The sequence below is a fragment of the Talpa occidentalis genome, unplaced genomic scaffold (genome assembly GCF_014898055.3).
Source record: "Talpa occidentalis isolate TD23 unplaced genomic scaffold, MPIMG_talOcc4v2.1 talOcc4.7, whole genome shotgun sequence".
NCBI lineage: Eukaryota > Metazoa > Chordata > Mammalia > Eulipotyphla > Talpidae > Talpa > Talpa occidentalis.
Genome location: NW_023605083.1, coordinates 111465313 through 111485668, shown reverse-complemented (window position 1 = coordinate 111485668; position 20356 = coordinate 111465313). Strand labels below are relative to the sequence as shown.

Genomic DNA, 20356 nt, shown 5'->3' with positions numbered 1-20356 from the left:
AAAACACTTGGAGGGTCCATTTCCAGGCCAGGTTGGAAGACTGAGGAAAAGAAGCAAGGGACAAGGCCCGTTTCTCTGAAAACCTTGAGTATCTGCATCTCAGTTCCCTTGTTGCCACTCTGAGTAGCTTTCCCTCCCCCTAGCTCAGGCTGTTTTTTTTTTTTTTTATGAAACTTTTTTCATTTTCTTACATTGTTATTCATTTTTGTACAATATTTATTACCCTCAGGTGTAGTCCCATAAATCTGCCACCACTACATCACCCATGAACCATTGCCATAGACCCTTGTGCTCTTCCTTCCCCTGTTTTAACCACCCCTCCCTCCCCTTCCCTTGCTGTATGCTTCAGATCTATAGTTTGAAGCTCAGGCTAATTTTATCTCATTCCAGGAATGAGCAAAATTGATTCTACCAAATTTAAGCTTTTCCCTTATCCTTGGGCCTGGCTTTTGAAATTCAAAAGTCAAAAACATGATGATTGTAAAATTTTCATTCTGTCCTTGAGGCATTGAAAGTTATTGTCCAAAAAAAGAGAGGCAAAACTGTGGCAAAGAATATAAAACATAGGAATAAAGACACATAATATAATACTTTAACATTATTGGATATCATTGTCATTAATCATAATCACTGTCATCACCCTTATAATCATCATCCGCATCATTTCTCTTTTACTAAGTAGACCTATATTTTTGGGGTACAGAACACATTGGAAATTTCCACCCTATCTCTACTTCCTTACCCTCCTTCAACCTCACACCAGTATATCAATATGCAGGGCTTTTCTGCACACATTTCCTTCAACTGGAAAGGGTAAGAACTATTTTACACTCAACTAATTTGTAGTGGAGTATGAAAAGTACTTGACTACCTGTTTCTACTGGAGACTAAAGAAAGGGGGAAAGAGAATCACTCTCAATCTTACAATAAAAAAAGCCTGACAATTTTGTGACTTTTTTTTTTAATATTCAGAAAGCTCGTTTATTTATTTATTTATTTACATCATTGTTCATTTTTAAACAATATTTGCTTCCCCCCACCCCCTCAGGTGTAGTCCCCATAGAGTTTCCTTCACCAATGCACCCGTGCACCCTCACCTCAGTCCCTTGTGCATTTTCCTCCCTCCCTCTGATCCCTCTCCCTCCTCCTCCCCTGCAGAATGTCTCTGATTTATAATTGTCTGTTTTTGCTTTGTTGTGTTTTGTACTGTTATTTTTTTACACTGATGTCTTATTGAGTTCCCCTATATTCCTGCTATAAGTGAAACCATCCGATATTTTTCTTTTTCCTTCTGGTTTATTTCACTGAACATAATTCCTTCTAGCTCCATCCACATTGCTGTGAATGGCATGAGTTTATCTTTTTTGATTGCTGAATATTATTCCATTGTGTATATATACCACACCTTCTTGATCCAGTCATCTGTTTTTGGGCATTTGGATTGTTTCCAGGTTTTACCTATTGTAAATAGTGCTGCAATAAACATAGGTGTACAGGTGTTCTTTTGAATCAATGTTTTTGTGTCCTTTGGGTAGATCCCTAGTAGTGGAAATGCTGGGTCGTGAAATACAACTTTTTTTTTTTTAACTCTACAGGAGCACTGAGGCTACAGGACAACCAGAAGGCCTAAAAATATCAGAGACAGATGTCAGTAGTGATAGAGGTAAGCTGGCCCTGACTTAACTGGAGAAGATGTGATTGGACAACAGGAGGAAGATTGTGAAGCTCCTGGAGAGCTTCAGAAAAGGGGGTTTCTGCAATTTCTTCAAGGTGTTTCCCATGAACCTCACTGAGTCTCATAGAAAAGATTGATGAGAATGCTAAGAAAAGTGTCCCTTAAGTCACTGATGGAGGGAAAGGGAAGACCAGGGGATGAGGGAGCGTCACAAAACTCTAAGACCCTTATCTCGTCTCTCACAAAAAAGTCTAACTCTATGGGAAGGACGACAAACGTGCTTTAAGACATTGGTGGAAATACCGGATGGTCTCACTCATAGCAGGAATCTAGAAAACTTAAATAAGGGACCAGGAAAATGAATAACTATAAGAAAGTGAAAATCAAAATCAACAAAAAACTATGAACCAGAGATACTTTTTGGGGGTGGGGGGCGGGAGGGGAGGGATTGGGGTCAGAATGGGGGGGGTTGCAATTGTATGGGGAATATAAAAATAAAATTTATTATTTAAAAAAAAAAGAAGAAAGGTAAAATGTGGCTGTGCTTTCAGGTAGCTCATAGTCTAATGGAAAAGTCAGAATAACAAGCAGGCAACTGCAACACTGTGTTGAAATATCACACATAAGAGCTTTAAGAGTATATTCAGGAAGTGTATTTACTTCTCAACGGAAGGGTTCAGGGAAGGTTTTGTAGAGTAGGTGATATGTAGATTGATACTCAAAAGGATAAATCCTGCCATTGCGGGAAGGAACGGAAGGCCGGGGAGAGAGTGGAGGCAGCATAGAAAAGAAAAAAAAAAAAAAAAAGACATTGGTGGAAATCTATTATCGCTAAGAGAAGGGGACAGAAAGGACAAAAACTCCTATACTTGAGGGGAAAGTAGGAAGAGTGTAAGGAACAGGCTGTAGCTGACAGACAGAGGAGGAGAAGAAGGAAGGGAAGTAGAAGGTCACAATTCTGAAACCCCAGGTTATGGAGCTTGTCAAAATGTTGAGGCTTCATGAGAAAAAGAGAGACTCCTCCTCCTTACAACAGGCAGGCTAGTAAGCATTAAGTAGCAAATACTCATGGAATGCTGCTGGGAAAGAAATAGAAGAGGAACTCAAAATAGAGACCTTCTCTGAGGCCCAGTGCAAAAGGAATAGCTAAACTGATGGTATTCCTTGGTAGAGAAGACTTTAACATTAACCCTTTTGCAAATTAGTCCATACCCTAAATACAAGATATCACTGGATTAATTTGAAGCCTGTGGTATAATGAGGGAGAACATAGCAACATCAAGCTCAGCCTTTCTAGTTAGAATACCCCAACATTAATTGCAGATACCAAAACAACACAAATTCAGGAAGTTCTGAATTTCCCATGCAGAGTAAATGCCAAACACATATAAACACACATCTGGTCATTCAAACCATATTTAAACCACTAAGCCCGCACAAAAGAGATCTTGAAGACAGTCAAAGGGAAAAAAGATACATGAGGAAAAATAAAACAAAAAGTGATAAGAATTCCAATAGATCACTTGTCACAACCATGATTTCAAAAATAAGTACAGACTTAACCAGACAAAAACTGAGGGAATTCATTGCCAGCAGACTTAATATACAAAAAATGTTCAAGGAAGCTGTTCAACAGGCAAAAGAAGTATGATATGAGACAGAAATTTAGATCAACATAAAAAATGAAGAGCTCTGAAAATAGAATAAATGAAGGTAAAATGAAATTGACTTTTTTTTTTATTTAGCTGCTCTCAAAGTTAAACTGTCTAATGCAAAAATAGAAACAATGTGTTGTATTTTTGTAGCAAATGTAAAAGTTAAAATATCAATTGAGCAAGAATGAAAGGAAGGAGTACAGAATATTCTGTAATCTTTAAATTCATATGAAATGGCCTATTGTTTGAAAATAGATTCTGATTAATGCTAGATGCTGTAAATCTTAGAGTAACCACAAAATATTTTGGTGAAATCACACAAATAATAAGCCAAGAGAGGAGATAAAACTGAATCATGAAACATGCTCTATTAACTCAAGATAAGTCATAAAAATAGGAAAATAGAAAGAAAAATGTCAGATACCTAGTGCTAGCAAGATGATAGATTTAATCTAGTCATATTGATATCATATTAAATGTGAGTGGTCTAAACACACCAATAAGAAATGAGAGTCAACTCTATTCTGCCTGCAAGAAACCAAATTTAAATATATAGACAAAAAAAATGTAAATAGAGTGCTGGATAAAGATATACCATACAGATAATAATGAAAATGAGTAAGAATATATTAAGGTCAAACAAAATATAATTCAGAGCAAGGGATATTATAAGGAATAACAAATAGATAACAAATAGATAAAACTCTGAGGATAAAACTTTCCAAGAAATTATGAAAATCCTGAATACATATGCACCCAACAGTAGCGCTTCAAAATGTGTAAAGCTAACACTATAGATTTAACGGAGAAATGGTCCTCCCCTGGTGGCGCAGCAGTTGAGTGCTGGGTTGTGAAGCTGCCCAAAGCCTCTGCAGTGCCGGTTCGATCCCTGGCCACAGGCGAGGGTCCCACATGGCGCACAGACCTCTCCTGCTGCTCCCGCTGCTCCCCTCAGCAGTGTACTTCGTCATTCTGCCTGTTCTGCTCCCTGCTCTGGCTCTGGTGAATTCTCTCACCCCCACACCTCTGGCCTGTACCCCAGCTCTTGTATGCATAAATAAATAAATCTTTAAAAAAAAAGAATTAAAGGAGAAAGAAATACATGTTTGAGTGCACTAATTGTAGGTTGATTCCTCCGGTGTTTTTTTAAACAATTCCCTGGAGCAGATTAGAGAATGAGAGTTAAATGGAGATAGGAAGTCAGAGTTACAAGCAATCTTGAAGATGTACCTCAGTAATTTGTGAAAATGTTGGGAAAACATCAGAATCTTCAGGAAATGGGACAGGCGTAGGAAAGAAGGACCAGCCCCACCCCATTCCCTCCTGGGTTCCAGGAAAGAAGAGGTTTTGGCTCGCTGGGCAGATTATGGTTTGGAGATAAAGGCCATTACCTCAGAGGCACATTCTACAAATGATATGCTGGAAAGACAGTTAAACCAAAGCTCTGTATAACTCCCAGAAGTTGTACAAGGTATCCCCTTCGTATGAAAAGGGGGGATGCCAGTGAATTACGAAATTGATGTTTGTCTCTGCTTTTGGCAAAGAATGAAATCTTGCATAGTCCAAGAAGAATTGCCAATTTGACTTAATTTCTGTGTTTTAAAATCCCTCAGAAAAACATGAGCATGACCTTACACCCTGTATTTTAAAAAGAAAGCTTCTCAGACTGAAAAGAGCAGCCCAGAGCTGCTTGTTGTCAGACAGCTCTGCCTCTGACAAGAGGTTAGTGATCCCATCAGGGGGATAGTTTCAGCTTCAGCAAGGCTGATTTTAGGGTGAAACTGACACGTTCAGGAAACTCAGTAGAAACTCTTGGGGGAAGAGGACAAATATCTAATTGCTTTGCTCACAGTTCTGTAACTTTGTTGGAGCTCTGTGCTTGTTTACACCTGGGGACACATTAATAATTACTGGACTATTTTATTGAACAAAATTCAGCTCTTGGAATGCCAGAGGGTTCCTTAGCAGCATTGGCCAATGTGAAAAACAGTATCAGAACACACTGTTAGAGCTGAGAGACCTAAACTCCATGTTTTCAACCATATTCCAGAGAGCCTGAAGATTCTGAAAAGGTACTTAGGCATTAAGAGAAGGACAGGAAAGCTGAGGGAACAGAGTTCTAAGCTGTCTCTCATCCTCCCAAGCAGAGAGTTCTGTCTGTTTTTTATTTGGATAGGGTTCCATATGAGGTTTCATTTAGTAGAAATTAGCTTTTCCTTCAAAGCCCAGATTGACGATTTGTGATTCAGTCCAGGGGTTGCATTTTGTTGTTGTTGAAGAGCCGAAAAGTAAATATTTTAAACTTCGGGGCCAATATGGTTTCTGTCCTTGTGGAATAAACCACAAGTCTTTAATAAATTGAATACTGTGTCAAGCATGGAGGATATTCTAAATTATAACTTTCTAAATACATGTGAAACTATTTCACCCCTACTTGGTTGTTTGGGGCTCCTTGTACAAATAGACTTGCTATTTTGCTTATTTAAGCAAATAATGAGCTATTATACTGCCGAAGATAAATGACCTGAATTACCATGAAGTTACTGGGTTGTTTCTACATAATTGTGCCAACAAGGGTAATATCTGGAAATCAGTGGATTCACTGGGAAACCCATTGGTGCTCCCAGTTTCCGGGGAAACCACACTTGTACATTATAACAACCATGGAATGAAAAAGGTAACCAGTTCTGTTGTCCCATGCATGAAAGTGTGGTTACCCTGCCAGACAAGCAACCTAGACTAGGCAGAATTTCCGGTTCAAGATAAAGGGAGTCTAGAGCAGGTGGTATAAAATGAACTGATGAATATCATTTGAATGTGAAATTATAAGAGCAGAACTACTTGAGAGGCCCAATCCATAATCTTTCTGGCTTTATACTTTGATGTACAGTAGCACTAACCGAAACTTCTTTTCTTGCGGGTTTTTTGGTTTTGTTTTCAAAGCACAGTTTGCTCCCTCCAACCTAACCCCATAAATGCTAGGGAATTAACACCCCTTGGAGGAAGTGCTTAACCAGTGACTGAACAAAATCAGGTATCTCAGTTATCTCACACCATAAATGGTAAGTCAGAAAATCAGAAGGCAAGCATTTCACACTGGCTCCCAGAGCTTGTGTTACCAGGTTTTGGGGTTCCTTGGCTTTTGACTATAGCCATGAAAGAATTCAAAGCCACAGATAGGCAAAGCAAAACAAAGTTTATTTAGAGACAGTACATCTGAGAAGAGGTCTGAGTGGGCAGAGTCCATCGAAGAAGAATATTTAGGGATAGAGGGAGACTCCTGATATAAATGGGGTGTAGGGGGTTACTCGCTTCATCCCTTCCTGGAGTTTATCCTGTAGGCACTCCTGGGGTATTGGTTTATCAGTCCAGGCAGGAGTTTCTAAGTCATTCCCCCTCCTGCTGTGCTCCAGTGCACAAGTGATATAGTTTTATCAGCCCTGGCAGTGAGTTGGGGGAGGCGGCATCTGCCGTCCCCTCTAGGCATTTTCTGCCTCTCCCTGGCGAGTGTTTCCTGGGGTCCTGGGTATGTTGGCATTGATTTTCTGTAGGCATCACCCTCTTATTGCTCTAACTGCCTAACGTTTGTCCAGTTCAACTAAGCTTTGTTGCCATCGGCAGCAGCTGGCTTGATTCTGCACACTTCTGTTGCTCTCCCTGCTGGTTTCACATCTTGACTTTTTTATTTGTATTTTCCTTTCCCTCCAAAATAAGCTACTGGCATGAGAGTCATTTTCTCAGCATCTTCTTTGGGGAAAGCAGAAAACTTAGAAAAAGATATAGGTTATTACTGATTGTCTTTCAGACATTCATGGGCTAAATGGAGAAATACGTTTGTGTCCATTTGTGTGTACTAATACCTTAGTAAATGAGAACCTCACAGAAACTGGAAGTATAAAGCTCTTCAAATCCTTTCTAGATTATTTTAATGCAAATATAAAAAAACTAAACATGAAAATGCCAAAACAAATGCCAACTTAGTGGGACAATGAGATTTTCCTTGGCAAAATGGGCCATATGGCCACCCTACAAATATATCTAGAACCTGACAATTCTTTGCAATTTGGACTGACCTCATCACTTTTTTTTTTAAAGATTTATTTATTTATGCATACAAGAACTGGGGTACAGGTCAGAGGTGTGGGGGGTGAGAGGATTCACCAGAGACAGAGTGGGGAACAGAGCGGCAGATTGACTGAAATACACTGCTGAGGGGAGCAGCGGGTAAGACAGGAGAGATCTGCTGCACCATGTGGGTAGCTCCTGGGGCCGGGGATCGAACTCATGCTGCAGTGGCAGCAGATAGCTTCTTAAGTTGTGTCTTAACCCTTTGTGCCACCAGGGAGGCCCTGACCTCATCATTTGAATTTCATTTTTGGTTTCCTTTTCCAGTGAGCTCCAAGTAACATATCTGATTGTTGTCCTTTGTCCAGTGCTAAAGATAGTTCTTAATCTCAGTCTTCTGGGTCCAGGATTCTGGCTTCTACTACAATTTGATCCTCCACTATATAATTCAACATGCAACAATGACAAGTCTCTTAAATGTTTGAAGTCAGTAATTATTGTCTATTATTATTTTTATGAATAATCTCTACACCTTTTTTTTTCTATATGATCTCTTTTCTATCTTTTGATACTTTTATACATCTCAATTTCCCTGCACATCAAAAGATCTTGAATAGATCCAACATACTATAGGGGCATCCTAATTTGATTAAGAAGCAAACCACTTCTAAATAACACAGATTTTATTTCGATGTCCAGTATAGACCTTTTTTGAACTTGACTGAGCACCCTTGGCCCTTGGGTGTATATCGCCTGTCTCAACTATGGGAAGCAGAATGAAGCCCAATTCACACATCCTGAGGTTTTAGCAAGAAAGAGCATTTTAATTGAATTCCAAGGCAGTTAGTTTGGGCCTTGGAAATTCATCACTGCCTGTGGGTGGCCTCTTGAAAGGGGTATGTGTGGGGTGTGTGTGTGTATTTCTTTTCTTCTTTTGGATGAGTCCAGCTAAGAGATGTTTGTTGTACTGAGTCATACAAACAAATAGAGCTCTTGCCCCAGCCACGTTCCTGGATCATCAACTTTACATAATATCCCTTTCTTAACTAAGAAGGGGCCAAGGCCTACTTAGCAACAGGATATTCACCTAGTGCTAGAGTCGACTCCTTTTTGACGCCTGATGAAGCTCAGAGAAGAAGACTTGTCTGTGTTTTTCACTTGTGACCTCACCTCTATGTCCTTCCAGAATGGCACAGTTAAAGCATTTTAACTGAGAAATTTAAAAATATCCCAGACGGCATAATTTAAGGATCAAAATATTCCACCTTCAGGGAAGAGTAATTATAGGCCTCCTGTCTCTTCTATCTTTTGTGGAAAGTATACACGTTTATCTCTGTTTTGTTTTTTTTTTTTTTCCCTCATTAAAGGAGAACAGTTTTGTGTCTATAGAGACAATTATTTCACTTTGGGAGTCTGGGACCCTCCAAGGTCAGCTCTGATTGGTGCCCCCTAAGGGGAAAGAAATTAAATGCTTTGTGTTACCAATTCAAAGACTTCCTCGAAGCTCATATATTCCCCAGAAATAGAAATCCAACCAGATTGTGGGATCAGGAATGGTTTCTCTAAGAATTTGAAGGCTGAGTTTAGAAAAAAAACAAAACAAAACAAAACATTGTCTCATGGCTAGGATCCATGTCACCACTAACTAGTGCAGATCAAACCTGACTCTTTCAATGAGCTCATAGCACCTCTCCTACCCTCAGTATAGTGCACCCAGTGTGCCAGCAACCTACTTGAGACCTAATTCTTCCTTATTTCTCCCCCAAATCCCATTCATTCTACGATTCAAACTGATCCTGTATCCTCAACTTCTTCAGAGACAGTAGCCCTTAACAGAAGCTTGGTTCTCTCTTACCTGATTTCCCATTTTTTTTTAATTAAATTTTTTTTTTGCATAGAAGAACTGGGGTTCAGGTCAGAGGTGCAGGGGCTGAGAATATTTACCAGAGATAGAGTAGGGAGCAGAGTAGGTGGATCTACTGAAATACACTGCTAAGAGGAGCATCATGTGAGATAGGAGAGGTCTGCTGTGCCACATGTGGGTTAGCTTCCTAGCCAGGGATCAAATTCAGGTTGTAACAGTGATAGCACTGAGACTTAACCCCTAGGCCACCAGGGAGGTCCACAATTTCCCTTTGCAGTTTATCCCAGGTAGGGTAATGATGATAATAATTACAATGGAGCAAGGTGATAAACCTTCACACACCACAAGTTGGCTGTAAATATATGTAGCTCTCCCTCCCCCAATCTGTCTGATAATTTTTATGAACATACCTACCCACCTACTGCTCCCTGGAAGTGCCCTGGCGAGACCCGCCTCTGTGCATCCTGTGAGCATCTTCTGCTCATGAGCCTGTGACCCATTTATTTTTGGCCAGTAGCACATCCCTATTGACTCAGCCTCCTCTTGACCCTTGTAGTCATCGCAGATGCCTCTGACTCTCTGTCAAGTCCTCTATCCACGTGAAGCCCTTGCATTTTTAAAGCCCATAGTCCCCAGCTCTCCTCCTCTTCCTCTTTGCAATCATTTGTGTGCTATGTACCAGACTTGTCTAAGGTAGGTTTGGGTTAACTCTGCTGTGTGGTTTGGAAGGTGAGCCAGCACCCCCCTCCCCCATTCCCAAGTCCATTGTTCCTGGTATTAATCCCAGGTGTGGGGCCTGAGGATATGATCTGCTTCTTTCCAGCAGTTGCCCTTACCCCTGCAGGCCCTGGTCTCTGATCCCTATCTGATTTTAGCTCCTTCCTTTGACTGCAGACCATCTTGAACTGATTTATAATTGCCTTTTTTAACCCGCCTGGCATCATCTGGGTGAAGGTCTTTTGTGCTCACCTTGATTCATACATCAGGTCTCTTCGGTCTGCAGGACATCATATCACTAGTTTATTGTTTAACAATAACCTGGAATCTTTTTTAGAGAAAGGGAAGAAGAATGGAATAGGAACAGTCATTAATTGCTGTCTATGGGCAGTTATCCTGTTCTCCTTGTTTATCTCATTTAAGCCTCCTAACACCTCTATGAAATTACCATTATTGTCACTGTCTCAGACATGAAGAAACTGAAGCTCAAGGAGATTAGGCTAAATGGCTTGTACAGGTTACACGTTTTCAGAGTCAGTAAGAGTAAAATTCCAGTCTGAATCTTAAAGCATCTATCTTTCCCATTACTCCATCATGCCATCTTTACCATACTTGGCTTTTTTACCAACTCATCTAAATTCTTCACTTGAACTAGTTTACATGTGGCCTTGATGGAAAATGCCTTCGGTTTGATACCTGACTGCTTCATGATAGTTCTAAATCATAGCTAATCAAGGACTCTTGCTTCTTCCTATTTGTTTCTGTTCCCAGGTGAGCAATCCATCCAGGGCTTGTTTTTTATCTTAGGGCCATCTTCATGCTTTACCTCACTTGTGGCATACATATCTGGTCTGTCTTGAAATCAATGAATTAACCCATGATTTCTGGGGTTTGTTGTTTTTTTTTTTTTGTCCCCAAATATAGAACTTCATTTCAATGAGGCACCCAATTGGAGAGGTCAAGTAGAAAGTTGTATGCACATGTTTAGAATCCAGAGGAAGAGATCTGGGGTTGAGGAGAAATTGATGGAGGGGTTCCTGAATAGATATATGGTATTTACATGTCTCACCAGGAACTCATCTGGTTAATCTCTAGGAGTAGTCTTCCAGAACATTTCCACTAAATCAACAAAAGTGTAATAATAAAAAGAAATAACATAATAGGGCTTCCCCAGTGGCACAGCGGTTGAGCGCTGGGTTGTGAAGCTGCCCGCAGCCTCTGCAGCGCCGGTTCAATCCCTGGCTGCTCCCCGGCCACCGGAGGAGGGTCCCACATGGCGCGCAGACCTCTCCTGCCGCCCGCTGCTCCCCTCAGCAGTGTACTTCGGTCCTTCTGCCTGCTCTGCTCCCCGCTCTGGCTCTGGTGAATTCTCTCACCCTCCCGCACTTCTGACTGTACCCAGTGCTTGTATGTATAAATAAATAAATAAATCTTTAAAAAAAGAAAAGAAATAACATAATATCCATGAATGGCAATTCAACCTTTGGAAATGAATAATCTGCATGGAAAGGGATATGCAATTGTTGAAGTTCATAAAAAGCTTGCTTCTCTGCCATTCAGAAAATCATGAGAGTGTTCCATAGAATTTATATTAATTCTATATTCTTTTTTTAAAAATAAATTTGTTTATGTTTTTAAGTGAGATACTGTTAAGGTGCTCCTCAACCAGGTATCACCACCATAGTACACCCACCACCAAATCACCCACTGTCTCCTACCATAGTCCGGTGTGCTTACTTCCCTCTTTGTTCTTACCTCTCCCCCACCAACTAGGGGTCAAAGACAAGCTAAACCTTTGAAAGATGGCTGCAGAACAGAAGCAGCTGGGGGAGGAGCGGGGAGTAATTCTCTATTCTTAACCTAGATGACCTGAAATGCAATAACCCTCCTTAAAATTCTGGACTCATCAAGATAATGGTTAAGTAGGAGGCTACCTACATCCACCACTTACTAGGGATACATGTATGTTTCAGTCTTCTCATCATTGAAATGGGACAAATAATAGCTAATTCATAAAATTGTCCTGGACTAGGGAGTTTTATATAAAGTGCTTAACACAGTACCTGCAACATTTTAAATTCTCAACAAATGTTAGTCATTATCATTTTCAAAGAGGTGTTAAACAATTAGCCTTAGAAGGAACAGACATAGTTTAATATTTTGTCAGCCTTGTCATAGAAGTGGTAACTTTGTAATGTAGATAGTCAATGAATCAACAAACTACAACCCCAACACTATTAATTACTTACCCTAGTGATTCAACATCAAAACATGATTTATAAGCACTCGAGTAAAGAGGCTTCCCAGAAACTAGAAGATTGGGAGCAGAACTGCTGTTTGGATGCACAAGCTCTGATTCTGCTTCTTGCACCTGCAGCTTAGAAAGATATTGGTTCTATGTGCTTCCAATTAATTAAGCTATATCTAACAGGTAGCAATGTTTGACACCTGAGATGTTCTTTTATGTAGACACAGGTGTGCAAGCACACACATTCTCACAATAAAGTTTATTTTGCCGGAAGTCAACCAACACAAAATCATAAGAATTTCTAATGGTTTGAATATGCCCTAAACTGATCAACTATTTTTTTCCAGCTCTTAATGACACTTGGTTCTTAATAACAATTGGTTCAAGCTCTTAATGATGTATTATTTCTAGGCCAATATGTCATAATGTCACTGATACCAGAGTAAGACCATGTTGTCGAGGTGTATAACTGAGAGAAACAATAATGCAGGAAAGGTGCATGACATTTTGAATAAGACTTGAGTCCAAATTCTGGGTCATTATTGCTGATTCATTAAATTTACTTTCACTCAATGATAATATTTTTCTTACTTTAACAAAGGAAGGAAGATTAAGTGTTTTCAGGATATTGATAGAATTGTTCTCATTTGCTAAAATTATTTCTGAGAGATAACAAGCAATAGTTCTGTTTTCCAAGGGTCTTGGGTCATCTTGAGAAAACAGTGCAAATATCCCCATGGAGGGAAAATGCATCCTGAAAAGAAGAGAGATAACAGGCTGACTTTTTATTCCACGTGGATTCTGGTTATCTACATAGGCTTTAGGGAGTCCTCTCTCCCCAAGTTTTCTCTTACCTGAGTTGGAGAACAAGAGTGTTACTCTACATAGCATTGGATTTGTTAATTTCTCCTGGATAATTTTCAATTTTTGGATCTTCACGACTCAATTTCCCTATTCACTTGATTCCCTGGCTGGACTGCTCATGACATCTCCGTGCTGTGGTAACTTGCAATAGCCTGTGGGTAGTATTTGTAGGTGCCCATGAGTGTTGCCTCTGTGTGGTAGAGAGAAAAGGCACTAAGAAAGAGGAGCATTGAAGTAATGAAGAAATGTAATTGGTAAGAAGTTCCTGATTAGGTGACTGGGTGCTAAGGAACTTCCAGGAAACCCATGCCTAATATTCACATATAACCATTAACAATGATGTAAGAGGAGCTATGATTTCCCCAAGCCTTCAGCAAAGCATAAAAGGTACTGTACAGTCTGTGTGTCACAGAGTATAGAATAAAGAATGTGAGAGTAAGAAGAGTGGAGGTGTGTTCAACATGGACTATGGCCACCTCTACTGTTTTCCCCTGGGGCTCACAAAGAGTTACATATAAAGAGGGAGCAATGCCGGGCCTCCCCTGGTGGCGCAGCAGTTGAGCACTGGGCTGCAGAGCTGTCTGCGACCTCGATCCGCGGCCTCTGGTGAGGGTCCCACATGGCGCGACAGACCTCTCCTGCCACGACTGCTGCTCCCCTCAGCAGTGTATTTCGTCAGTCTGCCTGTTCTGTTCCCCACTCTGGCTCTGGCGAATTCTCTCACCCTCCCGCGCTTCTGACTGTACCAGTGCTTGTATAAATAAATAAATAAATCTTAAAAAAAAATAAAGAGGGAGCAATGCCTTGTATTCCAGGTGATGCGCCAAGAGTAGGGTGGCCAAGAACCCATGTTGAAAGTGGCACAGGAGTACTAAGCCATAGATGTAGGATATGCCTGTTTTCTAGTGATCTCAATAGCATAAGTGGCTCAATCCTGGCTATGCCAGTACACCTAGTAATTGCCCCCCCCCCAAGTTATCTTCTCACCTATATCATTAAAAAATGTGACTCACAGAAAAACAACGAGAAAGCATCAGATTTTCCATTAAAATGACAATTTAAACATTTTTATATATTTTTTTCAAATTTATTTTTATTTTTTTTAAGTATTTTATCACTGTTAATTTTTGGACAGTATTTGATGTCTCCCCTCAGATGTAGTCCTGTGGTTTGCCCACCACCATCACACCCATGATCCATCACCATAATCCCTTGTGTTCTTCCCTCCCTTGTTTTGACACTCCCCTCCTGTATGCCTCAGATCTATGGTCAGCTTGAAAGTTTTGTTATTTGCCTGATCTTTTGTTTGGTTTCTCTATATTCTGCATATAAGTAAAACCACCCTACATATACCTTTTTCTTTCTAATTTATTTTCTTAACACAGTCACTTCCAGCTTCATCCATGTTGCTGCAAGTGGCATGAGTTTATCTGTTTTGATTGCTGAGTAGTATTCCACTTTGTATAATTGCCCCACATCTTCTTGATCCACTTATCTGTTTTTGGAAATTTAGGTTGTTTCCATATCTTGGCTATTGTAAGTAATACTGCAATTAACACAGGAGTGCAGGTTTCCTTTTGAATTAGTGTTTTTGTGTCCTTTGGGTAGAGTCTTTGGAATTGTGTCCTTTGGAATTGCTGGGTCATATGGTAGCTCCATTTTTAGTGTTTTCAAGAACCTCTGCTCAGCTGTCCATAGTGACTAGACTAGTAAAATGAGCATTTTTAAATGGGAATCAGAATGCAAAACTCTTAGGGTTGTTGTGAAAATTAATGAAATGAGTTAATATGAAACACTTTTTTTAAATCAAATATGAAGTTTTAAATGTCTAGTATCCTTAGAATCATACATTCTGTGGTTACATTTTCATCCTGTAATGTTAAAGTTTCCTCTAAGAGAGAGGCCATCTTCATATTCTCAGGATATTCTTTGGATACTCTTTGGTCTTGGGAAAGGCCTATGCAGATGAAAAGATATTAGGGAGCTGAGCTAGTGCATGAGTTATCCACCTGGGCACCTTCCCATTGCTAATGGAAGGTGTCACATATCACAAGATACTAAGCGCCCCAAAGAAGTAGTTCAGATCACTGGATTACACCCCTGACAAGAAGAAGATAAATTGGTAGTCTAGCTCCTTCCAGTGCTATATTATCCCACTGCCTATTTGGGGAAAAGGGTTGTGAAAGACAGAATAGAGCTATGTAGGGACAGGATTATGAGAGAGATTGCTTTGTACAGACCTGAAATTAAACTCATGTGAGGAGTGACTCATGTAAAATTGTTTCTAGATCCTGTGCTGTGCTGTGTGACATAGGCTGTTGTCATGAGGCCAGTGAAGAGTTCTGGGATTCTGCAAATTTTATTACTGCAGGATGCCAGTGGTCCTAATCACTAATTAGAAGGACCCAATTCTGTTCACTATTGATCATTCCACTTCCTGTGATGACATGTAAGTTACAGGAGGTGAACAGCAAGCTGTGGGCTGACATTGTCTCTCCAAAGGTGGTGACACACATCACTGTAAAGATGGAAATTGTTCATTAAGCCTGTATATTTAGAGCTCCTCAATATGAAGGGGAAAATGAGCCAGTCAGATAGCTGGCTGAAGAGAGCATCCTGAATGGGAAGATGCCATTTGCAGATGGAGAAGATAGAGTGTAGAGGAGGGAAGGCAAGGGTGACTAATGGGGAGGCGATTCATGGTCTGATTAATGGTGCATTTTTGCACTGTTCATCTCCCCCATTACAGGATGTCTAGCAGTATCCCTGGTCTCTGTTTACTATATGCCAGTAACATCCTTTTCCTGGTGTGACAACCAAAAATATCTCTAGACAATGACAATATCCCCTGAGTGGGCAAAATCACTCCTGGTCAAGACCCTCTGCCTGAGGTGTGGTCTTCAGTCACATAATGAAGCGGAAGCACCAACATCATAGCCACGTTTCATTCATGAGATGGTGGAAGGATAAAAAGTGGAAGGCAGGCAATTTACTTTCAAGAGGGTGATACAGAAGTCTCACACGTCAGTTATGTTCCTATTCCGGGTGCTAGACAATAGGAGTAAGCTGCTTAGCAGAAACACACAAGTTGGCTGCAGAGGGAGGCTGAGGAATCCAGCTGTGTGCAAAAATCAGAGGGCTCCATTTGTAAAAGTACTAAGGGCATATGACTAATGGGGAGGCAATTAGTTGTCTCATTACCCTTGTAGAATGAATATGGAATTAAATACGATAAGGTACCAAAAGTACCTAGCTTAATAAATGCCTTACCTAGTAAGTGTTCAAAGAATTTTGGTCCTCCTCTTGTGCCTCTCCACTCACAGCTCTGGACTGTGCCTCTTTCTCACTGAGATTTGGTTTCTGATAAATAAACATTAATAATCATGAACCTCCTTTATAAACCCGGCATCTGACCAGTATTGAGACTAGAGTCCACTCTCAACAGATGTTTTTCACCCTTTCTCTTTCAGGATTTTACTAACTTTTTAATTTTTTTTTTTTTGCCTGTACTTTTAAGCCACCACACCATCTCCCCTGAATACAGTCACCTATGCTCCTTGGGTGATGCTGTCTGATGCTCTGGCTTTACATCTGGATGTTGAATTGATTTTAATTCTGGCTCCAGAACTTACCAGGTATGTTGCTTTCTTGTTGGCTGCTCATGTGATCACTGAACTCCTGGCTGGTATTTCCTTAGCAACATCTACTAAGCAGAGTTGTTTCAATTAATCACAAAGAAGAATGTTTTAAGCCCCTAGTATTTGACCCTTTAAATATTATTTCACAGAAACTTTCACAGTACTCTCCCGGTTCTGAAATAGTATGTTCATTTTATTGACTGTGCCAAGCGAGATATATTTGACCAAGGTCATATATGCACACTATGCTAGAAGAGAAAAAGATGGTTTGAACCCAGATGTCTCTGACAACAGAACTATTGACAAAGATTTTCTTCTCCCATGTCTTTCCTGGGCACAGGTGATTCAAGACGCTTAAACTTTACTTTTGACACTTAAGGGAGCCCTGTGTGTGCATTTTCTCTAAGAGTCCATTCTGCAGCATAGAATGGACTGTCCTCTCCTTGCCCTGGATGGTGGTGATGTGAAGGGTGACATCTGGGTGGCCTCTGGCCTTGCTCATCGTCCCTCTGCTGGCTCTCTTGTGGCTGGGATCTTTGTGTCCTGAGCTTATCAGTGGGATCCTGGCATTCCCCAGGGGCTGGCCCACGCCTGTCTTCCTTGGCCTGCAGCTCATTGCGTAAGCTGCTGACCTAAGTGGAAAGCTCTGCATTTCATGAGAATGAAATCAGTACATTGGACAAGAGCTCCATGGTTCCTGCCATCGGCTTTACTTCATTTTCGGGAATGGCCCTGCTAACCTATGATTTCAAAGAACTCCAAAAAATGTTGGAGTCCAGTGATCAATTTCAGTGGTCATTTCTTTTTTTTTACCCTTAGTGTCTTGAAGTAGCATGTTTCTCTCTGTGTATATATGTGTGCATGTTTGTGTGTGCGTAGGCACACATGTAATTTTGGAGACAGTGTTGGGGACTTCTGCTCCATGCACACCAAAGTGTTTTGTGATATGACCAAATGGCTCTGGTATCATGAAGAAAGCAATATTTAGAGTCAGAAAATCTGAATTTAAGTCCTAGGCTTCTTACCTGCTTTGTGACCTAGGGAAACTTTCTGGATCTTTGCTTTCCCAAATGGAAAATGAAACTAATAAAGCCTATTTGGTAGGTCTTTTGAGGGGTTAAGTGGTATGACAGAATATCCAGGTGCTATAATGGAAAGAGACCTCAGTTCAAATCCAGAATCTGTCTGTAAAAGTAGTGCTATATGGACAATTTACTAAAAACTCTGTTCCTTGCTTTCTGCATCTTTAAAATGGGAGTTACAATGTCAGCTCCCTGCAGGGATATGTGGGTGAAACGAGACATTTGCGGACCCTCTAGTCCCGGCATACAGCAACAAGTGCTCTTTGCTATCTGTGTAGACTTCTGAGAGCTCATTGGAAACTTCCAGGTGATGTTCAAATAAAAGATGATGGCATCACAGGGATCATTGCCAAAGGAAATGATATGACTCATTTTAGGGACTTCTGAGGAGATGAGGAGATGATTTGAGATTTGAGAGCAGCTGGACTGCGTCTCAGGGAGGCTTATTCAAGGGTGTCTGTGACTATAGCTGAGTCCCTGGAGCTTCTTCAGGAGTTAATGGGCTGGCAAATGGAAGTCTTTGATTATGACTCAGTGTAACCTACTTGTCTTCCTCTTGTAACACAAAAGGATCTTGCCTGCTTTTGTTCCTTTCTAGCATTTATGTTTGCAGCCTAATTGGATTATAACAGGACTGTCCTCCCCCAGGGCCATCTCCCAAATTACCAGTTGAAGATAAGAGTCTTTGATTTTGTGATGATCCATCTTAATCATAGCCCTCCCTCTTACCTTTTCTGACTGGTTTCTTGGCTCCTTAAGGAGCAACCAGCATCAGTACTGGGTAAGCTCAAGCATGAGCTCCAGGAATGTGAGTATGCTGGGCGACAGATTCCCAACTTCGAGAGCCACCCCGGACTAAGATCTCATCTTCGTGAAGAGGTGAACAGAGTAGCATTCTCAGGGACACTACTCTCTCTCGAGCAGAAGATTTCAAGAACTCAGACGTTGTCTTCCTGCCCCATCCTGACTATCTTGTTCAGTATTTTCCACCAGCGGCAGCAGCTGCACCCTCCCTTTCTGTCCAAAAAGCTCTCAATCACTGTGCTGAGCTTCCAAAGTCACCCATTGAAGCTTCCCACCTGAAAACCTCACCATGCGTTTGCTCCAGCCTCTCAAAGGCCCAAGGTGAGAGCTTATATATGGGGCTAATTTTTTAGTAGTGGTAAAGAACAATAATGAATGGTTTTGATGGATTCAAAGCAATGTCATAGTCAGAAAGCAGCATTGTCCAGTTTTGTGTTGGGCATCGGAGAGAGAGGCTGTGCCATGCTAGGAAACTTACACTCATCGCCTAATTTAATACTCAAAAGTGGGCATCACTGGTTTTGCCCTCAAGGAGGACACTCAGACCCAGAAAGCTTTGCTCACTTGCTCAGAGTTCCCAGGGTCTCTAATTACCCCAAGGACCCCATTCTTATCTTAATCCATGTAAATAGTGCTTCCTGGATTTGTGTTCCAGGACATGGAATAAAAAGAGATGGTGCTATCAGCATGCATGGGCAAATTCCCCCTGTGCTCTGGGTTCTTCTTAGGCTGGATGAACAAGCAGATTAACATCAGGCAGATTAGTAGGAGAAAAAACCAAATTTGATAACCTGTGAATAGAGAATGTACATGGCTGTCAGTTCTAAGAAAAAATGAGACAAAATGGGGATTGATATCCTGTGCTAGGGGGCTTGGGGTGTCAATGAGATAGGAAGAGGACTTCACATGATAAGAAAGTATTAGTAGGAACAATGAGGGGAGCCTGGGACCCCAAACCTATCTGCTTCACATGGGTTCTGCCATCTGCTGCATAAAGAGACAAAACATACTCTTTGTGCTTAAGGCCTTTAATAGAACATTAATAAAATTAGTGTACGATAGAGAGAAGAGAAGGAATATAATTAAAATCATTTCCAATTACAGTTATGATTGGCCCAAAGTGGGGCCACTGGGGCCCAAAAGCTGGCCACAAGTCTAAGGCACCTTCGGGTGGGGTCCCATCGGGAAGGGACAGAAGGGGTCAGGCAAGTCTGGGAGGAGAAAGAGCAAAAATCAAAATCAAGATAAAGGCTACCCATCTCTACCTCCCCACAGGTCTCTCGCCCACGTCTCTGTCTCAAGTGTCTCCTCCTGTGTCCCCCAAGTCCCTGGTACAAGTCCAAGGCTGAGAAGAAAGTGCAGCTCTTCATATGTCTCTCTGCTCTATGTGCCTCCTCCTCTTCATAATCCTTTTGGCTTCTCCTTGCTGCTCAGCTTCACCCTTCTGTGAGTGGGGCAGGGAAGCTGGAACCTCCCCTTTCCATGGATAGCACCCCATTATAAAAGGATGGCTTCACATGGCTAAGCCTTGACATGGTTGTCTCTTGTTAAGATTGGTGTGTCTCTGATAAACCCTAGTTTCACATACCAACGTGGCACATCTCAGAAAAAGCCGCCTCTGGACTTCTTAGAAGAGGTCTGGCTGCACATTTTGGGGAGACTACCCTACTATACTCTGAGCCTGTGCAGAGCTGTGGTCACCAGGGAGTTAGTGACAGAGTCAAGAGCAGAACCTAGTTCTAAT

The 20356-nt window shown here is 41.1% G+C and overlaps 1 protein-coding gene across 1 annotated transcript in view; it reads left to right on the top strand.

The window, feature by feature from the left end:
- The window catches only part of ANKFN1 (ankyrin repeat and fibronectin type III domain containing 1), a 577395-nt gene that overhangs the window by 137153 nt on the left and 419886 nt on the right, over positions 1 to 20356 (top strand). The window contains exons 4-5 of the mRNA XM_054689196.1: positions 1596 to 1663; positions 16606 to 16723. Of these exons, the coding sequence (XP_054545171.1) occupies positions 1596 to 1663; positions 16606 to 16723 (186 nt within the window). The remainder of the gene's footprint in view (positions 1 to 1595; positions 1664 to 16605; positions 16724 to 20356) is intronic.